At 35.4% G+C, this 27,819-nt stretch overlaps 1 protein-coding gene across 4 annotated transcripts in view; it reads right to left on the reverse strand.

Moving 5' to 3' along the window:
- The window catches only part of LOC117334133 (zwei Ig domain protein zig-8-like), a 151,924-nt gene that overhangs the window by 15,061 nt on the left and 109,044 nt on the right, over positions 1–27,819 (reverse strand). For 3 of the 4 annotated variants that reach the window (XM_033893599.1, XM_033893601.1, XM_033893602.1), the window contains 3 exons: positions 17,057–17,276; positions 13,732–13,755; positions 9,457–9,759 (listed from right to left, as the gene is read on the reverse strand). In XM_033893599.1, coding sequence (XP_033749490.1) covers positions 9,457–9,759; positions 13,732–13,755; positions 17,057–17,276 — 547 coding nt within the window. The remainder of the gene's footprint in view (positions 1–9,456; positions 9,760–13,731; positions 13,756–17,056; positions 17,277–27,819) is intronic. The other variant, XM_033893600.1, reaches the window with a different exon arrangement.

Below are 27,819 nucleotides of genomic sequence, written 5' to 3' on the forward strand. Positions count from 1 at the left end.
ACACATATCGGGGATGCCGACATTCATCAACATCCATACGAGAAGGATGATGACAGCTCTGTTGTAATAATGGATAAGAAGCGCCGAAATGACTCAGACTTAGACAGAACGCGGGAAAAATTAATTTAAAAACCTAGAACCAATCAGAATCACGGATTATAATAGTAGGTGGCATGATAGTTTACATACTGTAAACATGTACGTCACTTTATTATTTATCATTTAAAATTAAAAAAAATCTAAAGAAGCAACAACTGCACGCAGAGAGATATGAAAACCCTTGTATCATATAAACTCAAAATATCTTAATTCTAAACAGAATGATTTCATGTTTCGCTTTATCCAACGACAGTAATCTGTATTCAGGATTTCCTTCTAAAAAGGCTACAATATACGCTGTATCTTATTTTAATCATGCTAATTTAGCAACAAACTTGATGACGAACGTCTTGTTTAAGGTTGTGCTCCCCCCCCCCCCCCCCCCCCCCTTTTTTTTTCATTTATCTTAAATATGATTCGAAATCCTTTTCCTGTTTAATAAATCTTTTGTTCTAGGTAGTCAATAGTTTACCTTAGTACCAAGAAAAAATCTTATTCAAAAGAAATATGTATATCGTGTCATACTTGACAAGTTTCAATGAACATAATTTAAAGCACCATATGTTAATTAAAGGTACAGGAAGGTCACATTGATTTAGAGAAAGCAGAGTGAATTATTAAACCAGCAGAGTCAGCGTTCTATTCATTGTCCGCAGTCTTTTTAGCTCTCTGGACGGAGTCCTGGAGAGCTTACGCAGTCATTCTCATGTTTTTGCCGGAAGTAGAATTATTAAAATTTTGTGGACAGAGGATATCAGAAACAATGGGACTGTCAGAATGGATTTCAAGACACATGATTGGGGTCGACACGAACTAGATTTGACAAGAAGTTTGAGTTGTTAAATGTTTTCATTTTCGAGTAATCGTCAATTTACGGTGTCATTTTGGACATACTCGGTGTCACAGGGACATGCCGAGCGTTATTCTGAGGAGTTATGAGGCAAAGTTCCTATATCAACCCACTGTAATGTGTATATAGTAATGTGCTGCAACACACGTATCCCTGTACCGCTGCAAACAATTGCTGCTATGCGTGTTACTTTATACACATTATGTCGTCTGCTACAGTGTACAGTGTCTCGCGAGGTATACGTATACGTCCCTGGCAAACACTGATATTTTCCAATTGTTTATGAATGGATTTTCACAAAATCTGTCCATTTGTTATAAAATAACCATAGTGTCTTCTCATAATATTAACTTAATTTCTTGAAAGCAAGGACTTTCATGCATTGTTAATTTCCGTGTGACGACCTTTTTTGGAATTATGTAATGAAATAAAATCAAATTAAAATAATAAATTATGAATTATGATTATACACATTATATTATGAGATGAAACAGGAAACAATTCTCTATAAGAGTAAAAAATTTCATTTAAAACGATCAATACACAAAGTCAGGAAAATTTATTGAAAAAGTTGAAAATACAAAGAATATATAGCAAAATTAAAAAGATTTGAAAGACTAAAATTGGCACGTAACTGTATATACAAACAAGCTGGATTTCAAATCAACGTCCAGAGAGCTACGAGGCCTTTGGCCTCTTGTTTCTTTGTCGGGATGAAGCCAAACAGTCAAGAACACCTGCTGTGTCCATCAGATTTTGGCCTTGGAGCTGACTGGATCTGATGTGCAGACAGAGGCCTCAGTCCGCCACAGACTCTATAGATAGTCGAGACACACCTACACACAGATGACTGAAGACTATTGTTAAACAGAGACATTCGTACTGCCAGTCGTTGTCTTCGTTTTGGTAATGATATAAAGACATATTAAGAATACACCTTTGAGACTTTGCTCACCTATTGAGACAGAATGACCTTGTCTAAGGATTATATGCTGTGATGAAACAGAGTCTAAGTATATCAACTCCACTATCTAAGATTTAGATATTTTTGGCCATATACAGTCCCGTTACAATACTGGCTTTTCATTAATAATAAATTTGAAATCCTACCGATGTCCACTTCAGTACTGAAAATTTTGCTATTTTCTACACGATGAAGATTTGATTTGAATCCGAAAACTCTCACAGTTGTGTCTGCTTTGTCTGTCATTTATTTTTGTCCAGAAACACGTCGTACGGTATATACCAGGTGTATATATCATTTTGGATGTACTCTTTACGTTATGTCGTAACAACTCGAAACTCCTTTGCATGCCTTATGTCAATTCTTTGTATTTATATCTGAACAAAATCTGTTTTATTCACTACCAAATCCATTTCAGACTGCCACAATCCGAAGTGTATATTGTTCCGAAGACAATTATATTATTCTCGGTATGTATAACATATGTATTACCTATTACCTCTAGCTGAAGTACGTGGCATTACTCGCTAAGATGGTTACATGTACTGTACATAGGAAACATGCAAACAAACTGAAACATATTTTTGCCTACTTTGTCCTGCATACTATGTCAACTATGTAGAGAAATATATATATATTTGCTATATTATATACTAGCTACTGTCCTATGATGCCGTCAGCCGACGAGTCATAACAGTATTCCCCAAATACTACCTCGTGTTGGAATGTCTGTCAGAAGATTTTATCGAAATGCACGGACATGTCTCCCCGCCCCAAAAGATAATGTACTCACATCTGTATACATATCTATGGAAGTCGTTTATAATAGCGATAACACAGATTTCGCTCCCTTTCTATATAATTTTTGTTTTTATGAATGTTTGTTACATAGGTCCATACGTCGACGGGAGTAAAGAGGACATAAAGGGACGGTTTATGTGATCCACATCTTGGCAATGAATAAAAAATAGTTTTTGCAAGGATGTATGATATAGTAAAACAGTTCTTTTATTACCCATGGAAATGTCGTTTATTTATAACGACACTTGATCAAGATGTTCGCTGGAAACACGCATATGAACTTGACAATTAATATTGTATTCCCCTCGGAACATCCGACAACAAATTAACTGCCGGTTGGATACCGACGGTAATGCTAGGACTACAGGTCTTATCTACCTTATTGTATATGACGTCCAGGTGGCCTAAATAATACACAAACTATTTGGCCATCAGCTGTAAGTACAAAATGTACAATATATCTTATGGACACCTTCTGGCCGACTCACATTTACGAGAACACAAAACGAATGAAGACATGGTTTCCTCTACAGAAGATGTCAGTATACAACGGAAAGGTAGCATCCTTAAAGAATATGTGTCATGACGTATTCCATCAGAAGAAAATGCTTCCTTATTGTTAAGGACAGACACACCAAAAACGCACTATTCTACATATCGTGTACTAGAGAGAATGAAATAATTACAAATCTTACTTCTATCTACTTCTTCATCGTGGATCTAGCTGTATCGAAAGGCAGAGGGATAGCTCTTATTTACAAACGTAATAACTATGGCATCATACTGTCGGTTTGTCTCTCTAGGACTCGTTAGCACACTCATGCACATGTTCTTGGCTATAGAGGCTATAATTCATGATCCTATGGTCGTCTTGAAAGTTCTATGTTCTGTCCGAGTTTCAAACATGTTTTTGCTTTATAGGTCATATTTACATTATTGCGTATGACACTTTATACCCTGAAACCGCCGTTACCATTGTAAGGTTCCGGTTAAACTGCGTGATAGCTCTCTGTAAAATAGGCCATGCAATGGTACAAAACTGCACCATTAAGTAATTTCGTCTTTCCAGGACTCGTCAGTGATGTTAGGGACATCATGCAGCTGTTTGTCCTTCTTCTAGGAATTGTCAGTGATGGTAAAAACATCAAACATCTGTTTCGGCTTTAAGACGCATCAGTGCGATTAGATACACCATACATTTGTTTCGACCTTCTAAGACGCGTCTGTTATTACAGAGACCTCATACATATGTTTCATCTTTCTAAGCTTAGACGCGTCAATGATTCCATACAATTGTTTTGTCTTTCAAAGACGCGTCAGAGCTACGAGCTACATCATAGCTCTGCTTCGACCTTCTAAGATGCGTCAGTGATATTGGAGACATCATTGACCTTGTTCGTCTCTCTAAGACGCGTCAATGATAATGGAGACATCGTACAACTGTTTCGTCTTCCTAAAACGCGTCAGTGATATAATTGCCATCAAATATCTTTTTCATCTTTCTAAGATGTGTCAGCGATACTGGAGACATCAAATATATGTTTTGTCTTTCTAAGACGCGTCAGTGATACTGGAGACATCGCAAACTGTTCCGTCTTTCTAAGACGCGTCTGTGATAGAAGAGATCTTACAACTGTTTTGTTTTTCTAAGTCGCGTCAGTGATAGAAGAGATCCTACATATGTTTTGTCTTTCTAAGACGCGTCTGTGATACCGGGGGCATCATACAACTGTTTTGTCTTTCTAAGACGCGTCAGTGATACTGGAGACACCACACAACTGTTCCGTATTTCTAAGACGCGTCAGTGATACTGGGGACACCACACAACTGTTCCGTTTTTCTAAGACGCGTCCCTTCAGTACTGCTAGGGACCTATAGTGATGTTACCCTATACGAAACAAACATATGCCTCTTTGCATCTGGAAGTTGCCATTACCAGTGCGTTTTTGACAACTTTCATATTTTCTGTTATATAGATACTTATGGCACTGTGTACCTTGAAGCTCACCTAGCAGGTAGGAGTTTCAAACATCCAGGGTGTTTGTTACATAGCCCGTAGATATGACATTATGTACCTGGAAACCGCGATTCTCAGTGAGAGGCTCGGATATCTTGTGTGGCTGAGAATGTGCCGAGATATATGGCCAACCCGCCACAGTCTGACATGCTATTACGTTGGCATAGTTAGCTATGCCGCATATCTATTGGGTGATACACTGTTTGTCACGTGACCCCAATAACAGTCTATGTAGGCAAATTAATCAACAGGAAACTAATTTTTGACATATGCATAAGGTTCTTAAACTGTATAAAGGCATGCAGGACAAGGTTCAGTGGCTTGTATTTTACAATACCATTTGGTCAATAGAGAACTTACACGTATACAAGATTTCCAAGTATTGCTCTTGCTCCTTATCACCACATGAAAGACAGACGAATCGGTGACAACATATATCTCGAAAAATATTCATTTCATTTTTATATCGAAGATGCAAACAAACCGATAATGTTCTAGTATCATAACAAAACAACTTGTTTCCGGTGAGGCAGTCTTTCATTAATCCTCCTAGCCGAAACAAATTACGTGTATGCGGTCAGGTGTCACGAGGCAAATATATGGTAAAGCTGGCCTATCCTAATGATCTCTATCCATCTTTGGCCCTTACAACATGTTCATGTGACTCAGTAAATGATATGTTTTGGGTTGATGATATTATCGAAAACAGACAGAACAGATTCTGAGAGGTAGCGTGAACTTTTAAGACCTCCGTTGATTGCAAACATCATATTCCCTGTTTTACAGTAAAATCCAGTATTACTATTGAAACGGATTCCTTCGAAATGAACGATGTGCTGATTAGTGTAATACCAGCTGGAGTCAACCTATGGCTTCCAACACAATATACAACGATCTGCAAAACCAAAAAGGAGTGAATATCTATGATCAATGAAATACATTGCTACGTCTTCTCTAACGTTTATGTAACTGATAACTTTTTTCTATTGCATGTTCAGCAACACCTATAATCAACAGATACTGGACGCTTTCATTAGTTAATTGCCTCTTACTATGAGTTGCTTTATTAGTGTATCAACGACCGCATTCATTGACTGTGTTTTAATTAAACGGCAGAGACGAAATCGACAAGACACGGACTGTGCCCATTCGATAGTGTCCTTGGAGCCAACCATTTGTGATATACAGACGGGAGATCTGTTCCCCGCTTGCTTTTCTTAGAAAGTCGGAAAATATCTTTTTTTTTTCGACGACCACCAGGGTGTTCTTGTATCCAGACGTTATTGGCAGGTCTTGTCAACGCTTTGAAGTAATTCAACGGTCCACGCAATGCGTCTTGTCGACCGTGTCCATGTATTGATAGAATAAAATCTTGCCTCGGCATTATAATTTTAGCATAAAATACAACTTCCTAACACTTTAACGCTCAAACCCTGATACAGAAAAATAACTCAATATGTATGGCCGATTGTTCAGAAATTGACAGTATTTTTTCCAAAGGTCATTTCACAACCAAACTTCGCCAGATTAAGATTTCATGTATGAATATGCTGCGGTAAAGAAAACCTGTTCGTGTCTGAAGAATGGTTGTGAGACCTGTCTAAGACATTGAACTCATGGGTATTAATTTAACACTACATTTCCTTAAAGTGCAGTTTTGGCCCTCGCCCATTCAGCACATCACGGCGTCAACATGAGATGCGTCCCTGTGTCACCATAATACTGGCCGTACAGCGGCTGTAGAACTACGGATTGAGACATCCATTGCGTGACCACTCCAAAGAAATGACATTTCTGTACGAACGCTCAACGCCATTGGCACATTTTCACTGAGGTTGGCTACGCCGATCCGTCGGCTAACCGGAAATGCAGATTTCTTTACAGACATTGCAAGATGTTCACTTTTCTATATATGATAAAACAGGTCATCGGTGAATAGTGTTTCATATTTACTTAAATAGGTCCAGTTGGTCGAGTAGGTTTACAGGGAGTTTTTAGTCTCATCTGTGCAAGCCGCTTTAATGGCTGTCGCGTCAAACGGGAGTCCGCTTTGTCAAATCTCTATCAATCCTCTAAAATACAGATATAATACACCGTGTCTCTCGATTTCTCAAGTTAAAGGGTTAATATGCAATGATTCAGATCAAAAGTACATTATGTAGTTCAATCTTGAATATTTAACAGCAAGATCATCATGTTCTGCTTAGTAACTAGTAATGTAATTATAATTGTAAATAATAGGAATTTAACAAATGGTACATAAAATATGCACAATAAGATTGCTTATATCAACTACAAAAAAAAGAAGACAAACACCATCCGTGCCTGCCTTAAACTTGAAAATCTTAGTCATCGAATGATATTAACCCTAGTACATATCGAAATCTTTTAATTGCATGAAAGGGTTCCCTTTCGTAAGCATTACAAACAAATGTTGTATCTGCCAGAAAATATAGTGCATTACTCAAGTGGAATAATGACGTCAAAGTATAACAAGAGACACGGCGAATACAGTTGCTCCGTTTAGTCAATACTTCATTTAGCCTAAACCTAATGTCAAGCAGTCCTACCTGTAGGGAATATAGAAATGAGCATCAAACTCGTCGATTTAACTATCATAGCAACGCGGGTCAGTCCTTGAATTAAATAAAACCGATTAATACACGGTAAACACATATACTTTTGTCTCTAAATACAGTATACAAACTGTCCGCCTACTGTAGGGCAAACTACTTAAAAAGAGATTTCATCCGAAACAAAACTTTGTACTACATTCATTAATGTAAGATGGCTGCCTCTCTGGATGCATAACGCTTAAAACATCGAAGTTAATTCGATTATGTCATGATCTAAGTATTTGCCGGAACCGTTAGTTTTTTGTTCTGTTTCACAACATGCATTAGTAAATCAAAGAAACTCCATTCATAACGTTCTTGGCGATATGCCAACCATCGGTTTATTTGAGGGATAGGTTTACTGGTGAATTTTGTCAAAAGTGAATTTGTTCCTTTTTTTAATACAAGCAATTATCCGGATAGCTCTAGAAGGACGCTTATTAAAGACACCAATTTGACTGTTTTCCCTGTCAGGCAAGACAGTGAGAGAACAGTCTTTGTCATAGACAAATGCGATCTAGTAACGATTTCCACGGCAAAAGAAAAATCTAATACAGATAATTTCTCGTTTCCATGCTTTTGATATCAATATTCATTTGCTTCCGGAGTAACTGTCGAATATGATGCAAAAATCATGGTAACAATCATCTGGTATGACTGGATATATGTTTTACTGGTCTAAAATGAGGCAATTGGTTGAATTGCATGAAGTTCATTGGCATTTGTAGTTTAGGAGGGATTCAGTTTGTGTTCATTACAATGAAGCATGAAACTAAACACTTAATAAGCTGGAAAATGTGAACGCTGAATTGGGGCAATTTTAGTGTGCAAATAGGTCACATGTGGAGAGTAGTTTAAGTGCTTTGACTCTGTGTATGCTGCATTGGCGCATGGACGAAAGCAACAGGTTTGCAAATGCGGTACATATGAACAGAATTATGCTTTATGTTTGCTGTTCGCTAAAACGATATACATTATATATCAACGTAAATGCCTTCCTGTACGGTGTTATAAGGAAGAGTAAGAAACCAATATGTGTAGTATAAAGAACACTGATTTTAATATGACAGCCTATAATGGGAAAAACGTTGCACTGAAGTTTCAAGGTATTCGAGACAATTTTTTGCTACAATACATTATCATTGTCGAATGATTCGTAATAAACCTGCATGTCTTAAGACAGAATCCACGGTAGTTATGAGTGCTGTATTCATTACATTCATATATCTAGTTATAATGGGTGATATGATAGAAAAAAACACATCTACAGATCAAAAAGGAAAAAAAGCATGTGTGTTTGCTTAAGGAAGCATCTCACAAATGAAGTGATATACTGATATGTAACGTTTCATAGTCATGTTAGATTCATGAAAGAGGAAAAGGCCCATTAAACAGCTGTATAAGCAGAAAGAAAAAAATGAAAAGACACCGATAGACCACGTGAAGATAATGAGACTTGTAGACTCACAGATTGTGTAGAGGGTGGATAAAAAAGATCCGTCAAGATGGAAAGAGAAGAGAACGGTTTGGGAGGATATAGAGGTTACGCTTAGGAGAGAGGTATAGATTGCGATAGTGTAGGGTAGAGGGATATTTCATTAGGTCAGTGCATCTGAGGTCAATAGCAGAAATCCCTAAGTTGCAAAAATAATTCCATCTTTGCTCTCTTTATACGTGTTCCTTTGCTCTACTATAAATATTTTGAAGTAGTATTTAAAATGGAACATGTATGTGGCGTGGCGCTAACCATTAATTTTGAATAATGATAGATTTCTTACTGAATTTCTTGATAATACTACAGATCGCTGTAAGGGAGTAGAACACAAATTAAGCTGCTTTGTCTTTCTAACAACGTAGTATGTAGTTGTTTTGATCAAAGCTATCTTATCTTGTTAAATTAATAGTATAAATGCTAGATTAATTTGATTGATTGTACATGTACTTCGTTTATAGAATAATACATTCCCGTCATTATCAAGATACACATATCTTACTCACGCTCGATGTGTTTAAGATTTACAGAGCAAACATCGTGAAAACAGTACAATTGACATATATAAACAAATAATCCAATATAAACATTTAAAGTTGAAATCAGAAGTGTACTTACTGTTTAAAACATTGACGTCCATGCTGACGGTCTCTAAATCAGAACTCCGACAGACATACCGTCCCCCATCACTCAGTAGGCTATATTCAATGATTAAATGGCTGATAAGGGATCTCCCAGGCACTTCCGGTTTGTATTTTGAAACTTTAATTCGGCCCCGCCATCTTAGATCGTCCTTTACTATCATGTGACCGTTGTGAAACCAATCAATATCGTCCGGCGCCCGCACGGCACCTGTGGCGTTGCAATCTAACCTTATTTCTTCATACCGACTAACATATTCTGTTCCTCGTATACTTATTGCTAAAAGGAAAAATACAATCATTGTTTGTATAAAAATCCAAAAAGAAGAATTGAATTGGTGTTAATTAAAAAACATAAAAGTTATTAACAAAATAAAAAATAAAACGCAATTTGTAATTAAAGTTAAAAATAGACAATACAATGCAATGATATGTAAATGATAAGAAAAAGACATATACCAATATATGTAATACCTGACAATAAAATTACCCAACATTAATAGATTGTGAAATTAAGTGAAATTGATGAGAGAGATTTATAAATCAAAAAACAAAATCTCAAGAATGACAAATAAAACAAAAACCACTAAATTCAATATATATTTGCAGTAAACCAGTGTTGGTGTATCAATAAATATCTTCTCGAACACAAGTCTATCACTTTTGTTTTGGTGACGCATGCGCAATTGTGAAGTTGTTTCAAATACACATTAGATGTTATCACTAAAAACGTGCGTTTTGTTATTAACACACATCTACTTGGTTAGACCCACTCGAAGGAAACTATTATCAGATGATTACATGCGACAAAATAAATAACCTAGACTAGGACAAATAAACCATCTGTAACTAAAGTGTTCGGATATAATTGCTTGTGATTGCGTGATTTCTCTTGTGAAACAAAATGTCGGCTTATTCCTATTAGCATATATGTAAAATCTTACATTACATATCAATATTTAACTCTCGACAATCACAATATACAGAAACATGCAGGGGGTCCTAAGTAACAGTATTAAAGTTGTGAACAGACATGGAATTAATAATCAATATAAGCGAAAACTGCATATGTTAAGAATGATATTTAGTTCACACGATTGAAAGTGTTGTTAAAGATTTACTGCTGTTAAAAGAAAGATAGAAAAAAGAGACATGTTATCATGTTTGTGTTTAGGAAATATTAATTCTAATGGTTATTGAAATATGGTCGAAAAATCAAAGATGTATCTTTTTTGAACTATCAATGACAATCCCAATATATATCCCTAAATGTAAACTACATGTATATTGTTTTCAAACAGTGTACATCAACACGATACATATAAACTACTCGTGATTGTTCTTCGCTCTCTGTTAAACATGAAGACATAATATATTTTTATTGTTTTATAATAAAACAATGACGCCATTGCTCATTTTGGCGTCACAAATTACAGAAATGCATTGCTGTTATTTCCTCCTGTACGTGTATAATTGTTATTGCAAAGCCTTATCATGTTGAAGCATGGTGCAATAATGTTTCTTGATAATGTTGCTTGTACTATACAATGTTTATCCATTTAGGCATAGTAAGATTTGTCCGGAAAGCAATTAGGGAGAAGTCAGAATTGGGTACTTTGTATAGTTTACTGAAAGCTTCTTTAATTAGCACTGAGGTTTGTGTTCAACTGGAACAATAAAATACCTACTTCCTACATGAAAAACAACCAAGAGGGTAAAAAGAGGATAAAAATCCTGTAAGCCTATGTCAAATCTTGGCGAAGGTACATGTATGTACAATATTTAGAACCTTATCTTTGACAATATCAGTCTTCTTTTTTCGTATATCTCACAATCTTTCAAAATATATACCGAACCTTGGTAGGGAACTTGAATATGTCAACCTACCTGTAGCATTTATGGGTAGGTCTCATCACTGTGAGTTCTCATTTACACTACCGTCGCCCCTGTTTCTCAACATTAGGCACCCACGTCTAAATATACAGCATTGCTAGCATATCTTATGTCTAAGTACGCATTCTGGAGACTATCCAGCTAAATTATATCTAGATCATCAAAAACGTCTCATTACTTAGATTAAGGTAGACACATTTAAATCTCAGAATCACTTTTGAAAGCGTGGCACTTTTACAATGTGTTTCTAGCTTAATTACACAGTACATTACATTCAGACTTTCGCGCGTTTAACATTGATTCACATTGAGTCCAATTTTTCGAAATATTTGCAAGAATTTCCTTTGATATTTCCGTTCTGTCAAAATGTTTAATAATATTTTATATATCATAAAAGAAGTTCAGTTACATTTGTAAAAACGTTATTAACAATATGTCATGCTATCTCTACCACTTCGTAAATTTGGTTTCGAAACTTGTTTCTTTTTTTGGATTTTACAATATTATTTATTCCAAATTTGATAATGTCTACGAAAAGAATGCTTATGTTGTCATTTACTACATAAACAACAATGCTGACGATACCAAATACGGCATAACTAGCAATGCTGACGATGCCATTTACGACATAAATTCAATGTTGATGATCCTATTTACGACATAGACAACAACGTTGACGATGTGATCTATGACAATGCATGCGAGTATTTACAGTGCAGTGCTCATATATTACATCTTAATAGCAATAAAATAAACTTAACAAATTTTGCGACATAAATTTTTAGAAATATATTTGAACCATTTCGCCAATAACAGCCAAAAAACAATGAAAATTGATATATTTAATGCAAGATACAACTGTGAAGAAATAACGATGAATAGTTCTTGAAAACATTAAGAATACACCTGTCTTGTGAAATAATATAATAAAAGCAGAAGAACCAAACTGATAAAAAAATGAAATGTAGGAAGCAAACAACACTGCAACAACCTAGCAAATAGGGAAGATAATTATTTCGTCTGAAACCATTTAAATATCAACGAAACTAGTTGATGTGAATTCTGAGGGATTATTGAAAAATTCTCTTTAAATGTCGCCAAGATGGTCTTGTATAGCGAACGTTTGTTGAAGGATTGTAATCCGTGTTTTCAAATTATGTAAAATGGCGACAAAACTGGCGACAGTGAAGCGGCAATGAGATCTAGCAACAAAGCCGTAGGTTGAGCAAGAGTGTCAACAGCTGAACGAGGCCTATCTGATGTTACGTTCTAAAGTAGGGCTTATATCGACGAAACTAAATAGGATAGTTAAATAACTTTAGATTCCTTTATATCGCCTGTCTACATCATGTATGTGTGAATTGTTTTGATACTTGTATTCAGATTGGAATCAATTGCTTTTATAATGATAGATATACCAAGGAAGCTGAGAGAACAGTGTATTACGGAATTGCAAGACCAGTTAACATAATTGTTTTGCTGCATAATGACTTGACACTATTATTTCTTCAAAATATTCGCATTCAATCATTGCGATTAGATGCCAGTTTTGCAACAGGATATGCCTATACACGGCCTCTCCTTTTGCACATATTCGCAACTATATATACATATATTTTCACTAACTCAAGTTAGATACATATTATTTCCTTGTAAAACAACTGATTCAATACTAACGAAAACGTTTTATCCCAAGCTTATTTCTATATTTAAAATGTCGGATCCGAGTTTATTAAGGATTAACATCAATTATTTTTTTCTGTTATACAGTCATAACAGAAAAAACTGGAGTGTACTTTAAATAAACCGCGAAGCGGTTTATGAAGAGAGTACACTCCAGTTTTTTATGTTATGACTGTATAACAGAAAAAATAATTAATGTAAATTCTTATAATTTAATTTCGTCTTATACACACCAAGATATTTCACTATCTGTGGCGAACTCTTTTCTGTGATAAATTATTACGCAACGTCATCAGCCAATCAAAAATGACGTTACATTTCGCAACGTCAAAAATTTTGTTATGGAGGTATAACAAAATTATTTCAGCAATGAAAATGCGTGTTTCATACAAAATTAAATTATTTAAAAATAACAAACGTAGTAGGTACACACTAGACGTATTGCTTACAATATAAGATAAATAATTGGCAATCAGTGAAATTTACATGGATTTACATTTTGTATGTATATCATTGGTGATTCCTACTATGTAGTAGTAAAGACATCTAAGATTCTGTAAGCGAGTACTACGTGAAGGCGATACATCCTTTCTTTTCAGGATGACGTGATAGGATAAGAAGCAGTGATGAGTGATGTTTTTGGAAGGAGCAGCCGACAACATAGTAAATATCTTACCTGGCTCAATGTGTAAAGGTGAATCTGTGGAATAAAACTGAGAAATTTATGTTTTGTTCAAAAAGGTAAGAATTTAACTTATCATTTGAATATTGACCAAAATCTACGATTCTTCCGAGGAAAAAGTTAGCTAACAGGTATATTTACCGACCTGGGAATCGGGTTTCTCACCAAGCTATGGAATAACATTTGACTGAAATGTTAACCAAAGCGAAATGAGAATCGGACTCTCCAAGTAAGTGTGCGATAAAACTTAATGCTTAAAAAAATCTTACACAGGGGGAGTATTAACACATAATCAATGGAAATAAAAACTAAAACCCCTGATAACAAGCCTCAAAGGTCAAAAGTCAACCGCCATTGTTATTGTCGGACTGGGAGTCGGACATTTCTACGAAATGTTACCTACAAATGTATAAGTTTAAGTGTTAACATACATTTTTGAGTTGTACTGTTAATGATAGAAATTATCAGATTAAAATGTTTAGGTTATTACCCTCAAACTTCGGAGACAATAATGTCAATACAGATTAAATGGTGCCTTGTTCGAGTTAAATCATTACCAAATTATAACAATAAAAGGTAACGTCCGCTTAAGTTTATTAAGTTTATTTCATTCCAACACACCAGCTGTTAGTCTTGACGATTTATATGCAACAAAAAATAATGTAAAAAGTGGAATCTGGTCGAAATTGCATTTTACATCTTATGTATAGTTTATATTTTCATTTGAGAATATTTACATGTACGACCAGGACAAACAGGTCATACAAGTCATACGATGACAGCTAGAGACATATATCGTAATATAATGTAGTTCATTCGCCGAAATATGACAGTTAGAGACACATATCGTAATATAATGCAATTCTTTCGCCGAAAATACGACAGTTTGAGACATATATCGTAATATAATGTAGTTCATTCGCCGAAAATACGAAAGCTAGAGATATATATCGTAATATAATGAAGTTCATTCGCCGAAAATACATCAGTTCTGAATATTTTGAAGATCGCAATGAAATCATTACTTTTAAGTTTTAAGCAAAGGTCTGTAAAACATATGCCTCAGGAAAACAATACAAAATACTTTTAAAAAGAGGAAATAATTATCTTTTCTCACATTCAAGCATACAATACGTGGGGAAATTATTACGGAGAAAGTGCTTTTGATGTACAGGTAGAGCGTAGTCCACTCATACATAGCTAGGTGTATACGCGTGCAGATTATGTAAACACAGATAAGTCCGTGCACAGTGTACTTTATACACCATTTTTCGGCCATATTTATCTAGTTAGAATTATGAGTACGGAAATTTTGAATTGTTAGTGGGAACAAAGACACACCAAATGCACGACGAAAGTCCATGTTATGTCCTTCGAATTATATTATTCAAACAATTGATATTGAAAATAGTATTGTGATCCTATATAATATGTATTACTATTTCTGGAAAATATTAAAAGCATGTCGGGATTTCTGTGTGATTTCAAATAATAGCTTATCATCGGACCAAATAATAGCAATTTTTTTTTATATGACCAACAAATAATAGCAATGCTTCTTATAGGACCAAATAATAGCAGTGCTTCTGTTAGGACCAAATAATAGCAATGCTTCTTATATGACCAAATAATAGCAATGCTTCTTATAGGACCAAATAATAGCAATGCTTCTTATAGGACCAAATAATAGCAATGCTTCTTATAGGACCAAATAATAGCAATGTTTCTTATAGGACCAAATAATAGCAATGCTTCTAATAGGACCAAATATTAGCAATGCTTCTTATAGGACCAAATAATAGCAATGCTTCTTATAGGACCAAATAATAGCAATGCTTCTTGTAGGACCAAATGATAGCAATGCTTCTTATAGGACCAAATATTAGCAATGCTTCTTAAAGGACCAAATAATAGCAATGCTTCTTATAGGACCAAATAATAGCAATGCTTCTTATAGGACCAAATAATAGCAATGTTTCTTATATGACCAAATGATAGCAATGCTTCTTATAGGACCAAATATTAGCAATACTTCTTATAGGACCAAATAATAGCAATGCTTCTTATAGGACCAAATAATAGCAATGCTTCTTATAGGACCAAATATTAGCAATGCTTCTTATAGGACCAAATAATAGCAATGCTTCTTATAGGACCAAATGATAGCAATGCTTCTTATAGGACCGAATAATAACAATGCTTCTTATAGGACCGAATATTAGCAATGCTTCTTATAGGACCAAATAATAGCAATGCTTCGTATAGGACCAAAGAATGCTGAAGACATCAATATTTTTTAAATAACGATAAATATATGTACAGTTGTATATACATATCAAGATCGAATTAGTAGTGAATACATGTTCAAAAGTTCATATTAAGAGAGGAGATAATTTAGATATAATACAAACTTGTTTTATGTTCACGTTTTAACATTGCAAAAAGTTATTATCAGTTTACGGGGGAATGGAATGTTAAATGTTAGGACAAAACAATGTTGACAGCAGGTTTACTACTTTGGTATAAAGTGGTTTATTATTAAGTTATCCGGCTAATTACACACGATTGTTCCGAGGTTAGTTAACCTAAATACAGGTGTCACAGCGAAAAGGGAAGGAAGGGGGCTGTTGATGAGAACATATGTAAAAGTGTTACCATTGGGTAAGTAAATGATTTGTGATTTCGGTAAAGTGGCCTGCACGATAACAACTGTAATTTCGTTATTCTCAAATTCTAGAAAATTCCTTTTAAAAGCTGACTCTCTTGTTTAAATATCGCTCTGAGACGTCTGTGAAATTATTTTACACCTAGGATAAATATATATACATGTAGATCTAACAAGTTTCCCTGTTTAATCAAATTCGTTTTGTCCAATTGCAATATTTAGAATATTGAGATTGTGACGTCGTTGAATACCAGTCACATGGTCCCTGTATTGCGTATATGCTGTATAGAATAGTCCTCGGCTATTTTTGACAACGTGACATTTTGTTGAGTATATCAATTTACATCATCATAACATAAAAACTGACACTAATGACGTTGAAGAATTAGTCTGACTAGAATTGTTTAATTCATGATATATGCGATTATGATGAGTATGATGACGTCATCACGTATACGTACTTAAAAATTCTAAAATGTAAATGATGAGTATGATGACGTCATCAGTTTTTACGTACCTTATATTGTAAGGTATACATAGTGATCGTAATTACTTCATCACTTTAGTACCTAATACTGTAAGGTATACCTGATAAGTATGATGACGTCATCAGTTTAAACGGTGGAAATAATGATGCCATCAATGTATACGTACCTAACACTGTAAGGTATACATGATGGGTATGAATGTTGGTAGCGCTTATCTGACATTCGTACTTCCCAGAGTGACGGGGCTGCGCCCTTTTGATAATGAGGTTGTACTGGGTGACCATCCCTCTCAGTTTCTTGTGATCAACACTGAGCTCTTCTTGAGGGTCGAACAGCAATGTGCCGACCGTTAACGGGTAATCCAGGGAAACCTTTCGCCAAGAAACCTGAAAATACAGCAAACGAATTGAACTTTTTGATACAGGTAGATATGGTAAGTTTACCCACTCGATCTTAAAATGTAAACAAGGAAAATATTCAGTCCAAGTTATAGGTAGCAATATTCCATCCGCAATGAAATACTTACTTTTTCACAATGCCACAATGAACGATACAAACAGACAGTTGCATCGGTAAATATATATATTTCATTGATTTCACTGACCTTTTTTAGTAGTAAATATGTTGCAAATTAGCATTGCATATGCTACATAAAAAACCTCTCCCCGTATACACACAAATATCCCCGTATATACATAAATACCAAATGTCCTCAAGGACAACGTGAAATATCAAAACAATTGTCTAATATTATTTGCCCCTTTCTAAAACATTTTGTGAAATGTCAAGGCATATCAAAACAAAACAAATACACTAAATGTAAGTAGTAAGGTATATTATCTCTAGATTAATCTGAAGGAGGAACAAGAATGATAGCTGGTTTATGACGTCAAGTGATTTCAATATATGATGTACAATAACCGATATTACAAATCCTTTTATATATGTACTATCTATACTGTTTGCTTCCCATTGGTAGGTAAGAGCTATTCTCCTGTATAACCTGCGATTATTGTTTGATGCTAACGTACATATATATACGACACCGTACTGGTGGTCCGGATCTTTACGCCGAAAGACAGTCAATGGATTCCGTTTGTTAGGAAACTTGTCTCAGCAGGTTTAAGATATCTTGTGTCGTGTTGAGGTTTGATTTTGATATATTGTCATTATTGATTATTTCAATTAATTCTAATCCCCCCCCCCCCCCCCCCCCCAAAAAAAAATAAAATAAATAAATAAATAAACAATATAAACTGTGACCTGTGACTGTGATATATCTTAGTTTTGTCGACTCTGACTTCGATAGAATGTTTCGTTTACATACTTTCTCACACGTGGTTCTAATAAGAGCCAGAGCTAGAGGAAACATATTTTCAATTTCCGACATTCTTCGAAATTTGATATTTCATATATTTTATATTCAAATGAATCATAACCAATCAAACGAAAATGAATCGTGGGTGAAAAATGCATTCGGCAAGTTAAAAAAAAAGAGTCGTAAATATATATTGTCGGTATTGTATGCATGTCGTGTGGAGTTATTCCATGCGGACATGGACGTCTGGTTAGTATCATACCGGTGCCGATAAGACAAAAATACATATGACAGTCTGAAGGATGTGTACAACGATCGCATTCGTATTTTTAAATCATTTTCAACTTGAATGAACAATGGCGAAAAACATATGGCAGTTGCGTGTCAACTTCCAAATGTTGCTTTGTTGATTGAACCTTGAATGATAAAATGTTACGGCATTGATATTTCTCCAATACAAGGATCTGACATAGCCACTGCTGCCCACAATACAATAATGATGTAAATCTATAGATGTATGACTTGAAGTTGTACGCATATCAAATCTCCAGCTTTGCCTTACGACAAGAAGTTAACTTTTTGAATTTTGATAAAATATTTGTGGTTATACATGTATAAGGCCTCTTGCAAAACACACTTCATATAAATTTAAAAGTTTATGAATTATGGTTTAACATCGCTGCTAGATATTAGTAAGCTCGATACGAAGGTCTTTTTTATATCGCTCGAGATGAATGCCATGTTTTAACATCAATGCTAGATATGAGTACATTGTAATCTTGGGATAAAGGTTAAGAGTAAACATTACTTTTAGATACGAGTAAGCTTGGGATGAAAGTTATGTTTATTTTCATCTCGAAAGTCCTTATATATTTCTTATTGAATTAAAGAGCTATTTCACACGACAGGGTTATATATATATATATATATATATAATTAAAAATATACAATGTCCTTGTGATGGGTATACATAGTAATAATAATAAAAAAAAACACAAACCAGAAATTCACACTAGCGCTTTCAACATGCTTTGAGAGCAAGCTCTTCAGGTGTAATGAAGAGCTTGCTCTCAAAGCATGTTGAAAGCGCTAGTGTGAATTTCTGGTTTGTGTTTTTTATTATTATTACTATATATATATATAAGATTATATAACAGGTGCCAAAGTCCTAATGGAAATAATATACCCCAATTTACCATAAAAAACATACACTATTTATTTTGTGGATTTTTTTTATGGATCTACCTAGATTGATTTAGAAACATTCACCTGCTCCTGATTGTCTCACAACAGTTTACGATGTATTGGCCGAACTGTATGAAATATTAATGAACATTATAGAAATGACAGGAAGTGCTGCTAATGAAATTGCGTCCTCTTAGAAATCATAAGTAAAAATCGTATGAGTATTTACCCAATACAATATACGACGCAGTGACCTTTTAGTTCCAGATTCCCCACGTGCTTTATTTAAATGGTCTAATTATATATTAGCCTGTGGTATTCGCACTAATTACGCTCGTTCAAATTGACCTTAGGAAAGACTTTTTGATGCTGACAATATTCGATAGAAAGATTTTTCCCATCTTTTGCGGAAATTCCCTTTAACAATGGAAACTGATATGGGTGACAGCAAATACATCCAGGAACCGGATCCTATCGCCAATAGCACATCCAGTTATACATTCTATGACTCCATAGTTAACGTTAGTTAAAGAAAGCTTTGTCTCGGGTTACTTGGATCAAAGGGAGACAAACATTATTTTTTCCCGGCGATTAGATTTAGCACAACTGAATTATAATCATTAGCTCGATGTTCCTATACCGAGCTTGAGAAAGAATACACATTTAGTTAGCTCTGAGAGACAGCATGCGTGTAGGGTCTTATCTCAAGAAGTTTGCCGTTTTACTTTGAAAAGCTAATGTATAAAAGATAAAAGGTATGTTAACAATTTTTAGAAATCGAAGATATCCTTTTCACATTGGGAGGCAGTGTAGGGTTAAATATGTTCATATATGAATTATAGTAATTCTCTGAAATTATGTAAAATACAAATGCTGCTTCATAAGCATTAAACTATCTAATAGCTTACGAAAACCGTATTATAAAGTTCACGCCTTGGGTATATTAGCATTGTACCGATCTTTTGGTCTCGATTTAACCTGAATGACGGCATGATGAATTTCTTTCCATCGATTGAGCCGTGTGAAGTGATGCAATGTAATATACAGAGAATTTCACATCGAATGCATCATATTTCTAAGACGTTGTTTTGATCTTTGTCTCTCTCATTTCACTCGGTGTCGGTTTCGCATGCATCATATTTCCTAATTTAGCTTTCAATAACAGCAATTCCCTGTGGATTCTTCATCCATTCGTAATATTTTGCAGACATACATTAAATCGGTCGAGGTGTTATGCAAAAATATAATTCTCAGAGCTCTCTATAGTTCTTCGCTCTTGGCTTGAATTGGATCGCTGATTAAACTGGAAGTCTATTGCTCCAGGGAACTGCATTTCAAATGTATTGGTGAGACGGGACTACAACTCATAGAATTGAAGTCTTCTTTAGGATATTAAATCGGTAACAACTATAATGATTTCTCATACGTAATGTCAATGAGACGGGCAGTTAAAGACTTTCTCACCTATATACCGAAACAACGTCTCATTACAAAGGAAAAGTGCATACCTGTTTTATGACGGGCTACGAGTACTTTAAACTAGTAGTCATAACATTACCCCAGGGGGTAACCGTCCTCCGTTGAGTGTACTCTATCATGCGATATTACTATATGAGTAATTCTGCAAGTAATTCCAGGCAGAGGCTTACGACAAATATTAAACTGTATTAAACCTTAGAAAAACGATTTAACTCTCTAAATGATCATGTTTGTTAAAGTTGACTTCTATCGACAATGGGGTATCAATTTAATAATTTCACTTCAAAACGTTTGATTCCGATGAAAAGGTAAACAAATATTTACTATCTGAATATATGTTCATAGTAATAATTCAGAAGGAATAGTTGCATTGTTTCTTTACTAGGAAAGAAAGAGATCACGACATCAATTATGTAATATAGTATGTAATTTTGATAACCTACATTATATTATACTGATAAAATACGATACGATTGTGTGACAAATATAGATGTGTCGCCAAAACGTCTACACAACGTTGATTTGTATATTGCCAATGTTATTCGAAAACAACAGAAAACATACTGACTTAATAATGAAACCGCAATTCAAAATCAAGGTCGATATAACCACAAAAATAAGTTATCATAAGAGATCATGTGTTCCGGTGAGTGAAGCGTCGTCTGCTTCCTCGACGATGTTAGTTATAGGAATCTAGATCAAATTCCGGTAAAGTCACATCCTAAAATGGGAACTAGGTGGTGCCAAATGAAACACTAGGTATATCAACGCGGTGGAAAGTTGGCTTTATTTCTGAAGAACATCTATGCATCATCATTAGGGTATATATTGACATTTTGTGTCAAGGTTGTTGTGTCATTCCAATTATTGGGAATTTTGCAATCTCTATCGGCATAAGTTAAACTAGGACTCCTAGAATTGTGTATTGTTCGAACTATGTTAAATGTTGTAGCACTGTGCAGTTCTACATAGTTAACGTCGTGGTGTATGATGTTGATAGTTTGTACATGTCAAACATATATATGTCCATGTGAAACGATTCAAATCAATTACAATAAAGAAAGCAAAAACCATATGCTTTGACAGACTCAGACGCCCTCAGGAGGAGCCATTTTTCATTATACAGTCATTTTTCGAGACAAGAAATGTCATATTCCAGACCAGTGTTTACCATTATAAGCCATGGTAATACCTTTAAGATATGCTCTTCAAAATATGATGACGGCTGTGTAGGCGTATTGATATATGTGATATTTTCTGATTTACCGTATGGACATGTTTCTGATACGTATGGAGGGATTGTGTAATATCATACTTAACCGATATATGAACGATACGTCATCATGCTAAACACATTCTGTCGTTTGCTTTTTTTATCATTTGAGCCGCTTAGAACATGTCAGCATTGTTACGGGATGTCGGCAAAATAATGACTATCATAGAGGTATAATGATAGACAGGATGTTGAGGCATGGAACCATCTTACTGCTCAAGATGTGGCGTCTTAGTGATGATGTGCCCTTTTCTAATATTTATCAAAGACATTACGTTATATTTTTATAACTAAAATTTCATTACACATATCTTTCTTCCAAGACACTGTGGACATTTGCCTAACACCTAATTTGGTGAGGTAAAGTACCAACATTTAAGGTACAATGTATATATTTAGGTATAGTAGTCGGTTTCTTTTGCCGTACTAACATTTTAGCTGGATAACATTTCTGAACTGACTATCAGGATAATTCGTCGCGTGTAGCTAAATACAATATGTCCTTCTTGTTACATGACTAATCGTTCCCGTGATTTTGGATGATTAAAGTGAGTTTACGCTACATTGAATCAACAAACCAAATTAAACCTTAATCACGTACGCCAGTTCTAAAAACCATCACTCGCATTGTACATGATCACTGGTCCATATATAATCAAATGTAGGCAATTGTCGAAAATTGCATGAAATAATAAATCGTTCCACGTTTTTTTCCAAAGTTCCAAATGAGTTGGTACTTTAGCTGATTATAGTCGCGCATGCGTGGTTCCCATGAATAATCACAGCTGTGAGACTTAAATCACGAGGATTACATCAGGTGACCTCGTGTAATAACATATCTTCCTTGTAACGTCCTGATATACGACATTTAGGTAACCCCTGGTCTCAATGTGATCAGTTTGAGATAAGACATGTGTTGATGAGAACGTCCGATAGCGATAACAATGAGAATGATGAGGCTAACAAGCTTTAGTTTGACGGGTTTTTTAAAGTACATGGCTGTTTCTTACATTCAGGGTGTTTTAAATCACTTTATTTGTGTTTTATTATTTAAACATTGAATCTTCAGACGGAATAACACAATATATTAATGGGATGGCAGAGTGGAGTATGGCTGTTATCTTCAAACCAGCCGTTTATCATAATCTCTCTATACAGTATAACTAGCAGGGACAGCTTACAAATGTATGATAAACGTGATGATTCTTCATTGCTAATCTACCATTTCCAGTGAGCAATATGCCAGCTTTCGCTGCATTATAATTATGCAAGGACTTTTTCAAAGTATCATGATTTCCGTGTTTTTTATGATTTCCGAAATTATCATGATTTCCCTTATTTTCATGATTTCCGTGATTACTATGATTTCAATGATTATCATGATTTCCGTGATTATCATGATTTCCGAGACAGATGTCGTCTACTGCTGGAAAAACGTACAGAACAATGTTCCGAGGGAAGCAGATTGAGGTACACAACGAGAAAGTTTTAACGTGATGTCATCATGATCTCGTATATATCCTTGCGAAATATAAAATTAGACTTTTTTGAATAAAAATGGTAGGCCTTGTGGTTTCTTTGCTACCTTCGTAGCTCTCATTTGGATGTGAATTACCCCAGATTTGACCTAGATATGCATTGAGCATGAAAATGGTAAAGAAGTTCCATACGGACCATAATTATATTGTATCGACTCTGAGTTAACTATGCGGTTTGGTTCAATTCGGGAGTTGCTTTGTTGTTCTATAAAAGTTCAACTTTTCTCTAATGACCATTGCTAACCTAACACCAACGCACGGAAATGATCCATGGTAACACTACGACAATAACTTCTGTAATCGTAAAAGAGGTTATAGAATGTAAAAATCGAATATAGAAACAACAAAACTATATATATAAAATTATGGCTTCGAAATAGAATTACAGTCTTGTCGAAATGTTGTTTAAATGGTACACAAATAAATCGTACTTTTAAATAAACCAAGAACAATGTAATCATACATGTAAATATGATTTAGAAACCTCGAACATAACGTAATGGTCTCCCAAATATGGATCTAGGAACAAACAACTCCATACGGCTTTGATGGTCAAAACAATCAGTATTGACTTTATAAGGCTACACCATGTTCCAGTTTTATCGAGGATCAAATAGTCTGCCAAACAAACTAGCAGATATGTTTGAAACGTTTCTGTACAAAATTTGACCAACGGAAATCGAATAGAGCTCCCCATGGGTGCATTGGCACGTCACGTATACGCATGTGCTAAATCACTGATTCATTTTATATCGGCATTTACGACGCCTGTTTCTGTAGGGATAAATTTGTCTGCGTCCATTCTCATGTAGACCCTTTAGACGTCTCTGGGGACCCTTCACCGAACCGAACAGACAGCCAACAGCACGGGTCTGCGGGTTTTGGGTAAGACTACAGAATGGCACCAAAGACGTTTAAAAGAAATCATTTATATACATTGACCGACTGCGGTCAAAATCTGTATATAGCCACCAAAATGGTATAGACATGTTTCTTTCATATGGTGATTTCAGTAGAACGCAGATAGAATATATATAGTAGCGTTGGGAGAACTGTGACATTTGCAGGCAAGTACTCGCTCAACATAAGTGAGTGACCTTTAGTCCATGCAAGATTGAACCTTTGTCAAAAAGTGTTTTGATATAAAACAGACGTATACAAGATATATGGTGGAAATAAATTCGACAATCAAGCTCTACCTGTAATCGTTTTGGTACACGTGTATACGCTGTCCATACCATAGGTGTAATGGACAAATATACGTATGCTCTTCATTCATACATGCATCTCTTTGAAAAAATATATAAACGTATAAATGTGCAGAATGATGAGATTCAATTATCTGTATTAATATGTTTAGCGTGTATTTGTAACTGTTATATCAAAGATCTAGAATGACAGAATGACGATGTAGATATTCCCGGATGACATAGTCCAAACATGAACGAGTTTCTGGGCAACATCCCCGGATGACAAAATGTCCGGTTGACATTGTTCCTCTATGGAAGATTTCGAGTGACAAGCTTCCGGGACGCATGTGTCCAAGATGGAATGACCGTGAAGACACATAAGGTATTCTGGACATACAGTATCGACTTACTCCTTCTTTTAAACAAATTCCAGTATATCTTCATATGATTCTACTCACGATCAGACGCATACGGGCTCCGTTTTGCTAGAGGCTATATAACCAATGTATTCCTGATTCGAGATTCTGTTGGTGAATTGACGTCACCAAGTTACATTCAAAGAAGCGGCTGAGGCTTCCAAAACGAAATCTGCGTACCAATTTTTTATGTGATGGCAAATAAGGCATCAAAAAGTAAATTTATTGAATATTTTTGGAAGTATTGCTACAGACAATATACGGACGACATATGTTGGTAGGTTTAACATTACGGATGTTTGGGAATGGTTTACTATAGATGTAACAAACGCTTGGCCCTACTGTAGAAATATCGATTTCCTTCAACAGACCCCTCAATGATTGACAGGTGTCCTTATTGTCCATTCGACCATTGTCCAGACGAAAGACGCTGGCTATCTCATCTCTAATATGGTCACTTCACAGCTGGAGTTTGTATATGGCGATTTGTCTTTTGTCTACCGAAAACAATCTCGTGTAGATTTGTTCATTGCGGGTCCGTAACCGAAAGGTCAATAGCGCCAGTGCAAACCGTTATATATCATACCACCATGTTATGTGTCTTCATAACAATGTCTTACAGGAGAAACATCATACGTTAGAAAGTACAGAAACATGTGATAAACTGGTCTTAGGTCCGGGAAATCCAACGAACAGATATATACTACATAGAAACAGAGAAAACACCCAGAGAGAGACAAGAGTACACTGGTATAGCGTAGAGTCCCCAGACCAAATTATCCGGGAACAATGAACCAACGGACAGTGACAGACTGCAGAAATACTCTCACTCAAACAATCGTAAACTTCTACCAAGTCTGACAGAGGTGATTTGAAACATTTATGGTGTGTTTTCTTATCCACATTAACTTCTGCTTGGTAATCAATATCCGTTTGACGTCACAGCTGTAATATTGGGGATACCATGTTGTCTCGTATTACCAATATCGCGATCCGTTGATGGCCAGAAGCTAGTGCTGGTTGTCCCCTGTGTTTGTCCGTGTACTATTGGACATGCGGATTACATACCCGAAGTAAGATGTACTTTTCGTCATGCTAACATACGCCTCCTTTAAGCATGCGAAAGAAATGTTTCATCAGCTGTAAATCATGGCTGGGCCATTTCAAATGCACCAACAGATCGTGGAAAATATCTTCCGAATGCAAAATGAATGAGTCATGTTGGTTTGGCCGTTTAAGCGTCATCACCAGCCCCCTGGTGTCCAGTCGTCAACACACTGGTACATTTTAGATTGTGACGGTATCGTCGATTAAGCAGAAGACGCTTGCCCTAATGAAACAACTGGGATCTTGCCCTCGTACTTTTTCAATGGTCTTCGTACAAATATATTTTCCCTCGTATATTTCCGCTCACGGCTTTGTTATTATACCGGTATTCTCTGTTGTTTTTAATGATCAATGTGTTAATTATGTCTTTGTACATACCTCGCTGTCATGGCGAGTTCTGTTTTCTTGTCTATTCGTTGGATTTTGTTTATATATGGTAGATGATAAATGTTTCTTTTTAATATCATGAGATCGCCCAAACAAAATAAAAATATTGAATCATTATTTCAAATTTAAGCTAAATTAATGGCTTCCTCTGCCGAAATATGACGTCACGACGGTTAATGTCATTAATGATGTGCTGTATATTAAAGCTCTGTAACTTTTTAAAGGAAGAACCATGTGTGTGTTACAGTGCAACATTATATCGATATTATGACGTCACGTCAATTGATGATATCCTGATAGAGTCAGTATAAAGAAGGCTTTCAGAGTTTCTTTCTCACATCAAATAATTAATTCTAAAATGTTTTATCGGCAGTTTAAATTGACATCAAAAAGCATGTACTTGTAGATGTGTGACTGTATTTTGTAAAAGACGGTCGATCTTCAGGCAACACATTGTCAGAACGTAACATTTAAAAAGTAGTCGACTACAGATCGATACCATTGTAGGTAGGAGGTTTATATATAATGGTAGTAGATGCTCTCTTTGATTGCCTACAGAAAATCGTTATCGTTCAAGACTGGAACCACAGTTAGAAATTGTTGAATTCTATTAGCTCCTTGGATAGGGGTCAGACAGTCTCCCGTGACAGAAGCGACTCTGCCTTTTGGTGCATGGTATATATATCTTAAACAGAAGCCGAAACGACAGTGGCCTCTGTTGAAGATCCATGAATGGATGTTGTTGCAAAGATGGAATGCTTCAGTTTTAACAACTGTATCCAGATGAATAAAAAAAGAAGCTAAAGTTCGTTCGTACTTGTCTAACAGTCTTATTCTTACCAGACGACATCGCCAGTTTGATTTAAATACAGTTTTTTTCTTGTCAATTAATACACTGTTATATTTTTTATCCGTTTTTAGCGCGTGTATTGCGAGCTAGTATACTCTTAATGAACGCTCTTTCACAAGTTGCCAGATGGGGTGTTTAGCTGGTACACGTGATATACATTGTGGTGCCTTCACTATGTCTCTTGAT

This window comes from Pecten maximus, chromosome 9 (genome assembly GCF_902652985.1).
Source record: "Pecten maximus chromosome 9, xPecMax1.1, whole genome shotgun sequence".
Lineage (NCBI taxonomy): Eukaryota > Metazoa > Mollusca > Bivalvia > Pectinida > Pectinidae > Pecten > Pecten maximus.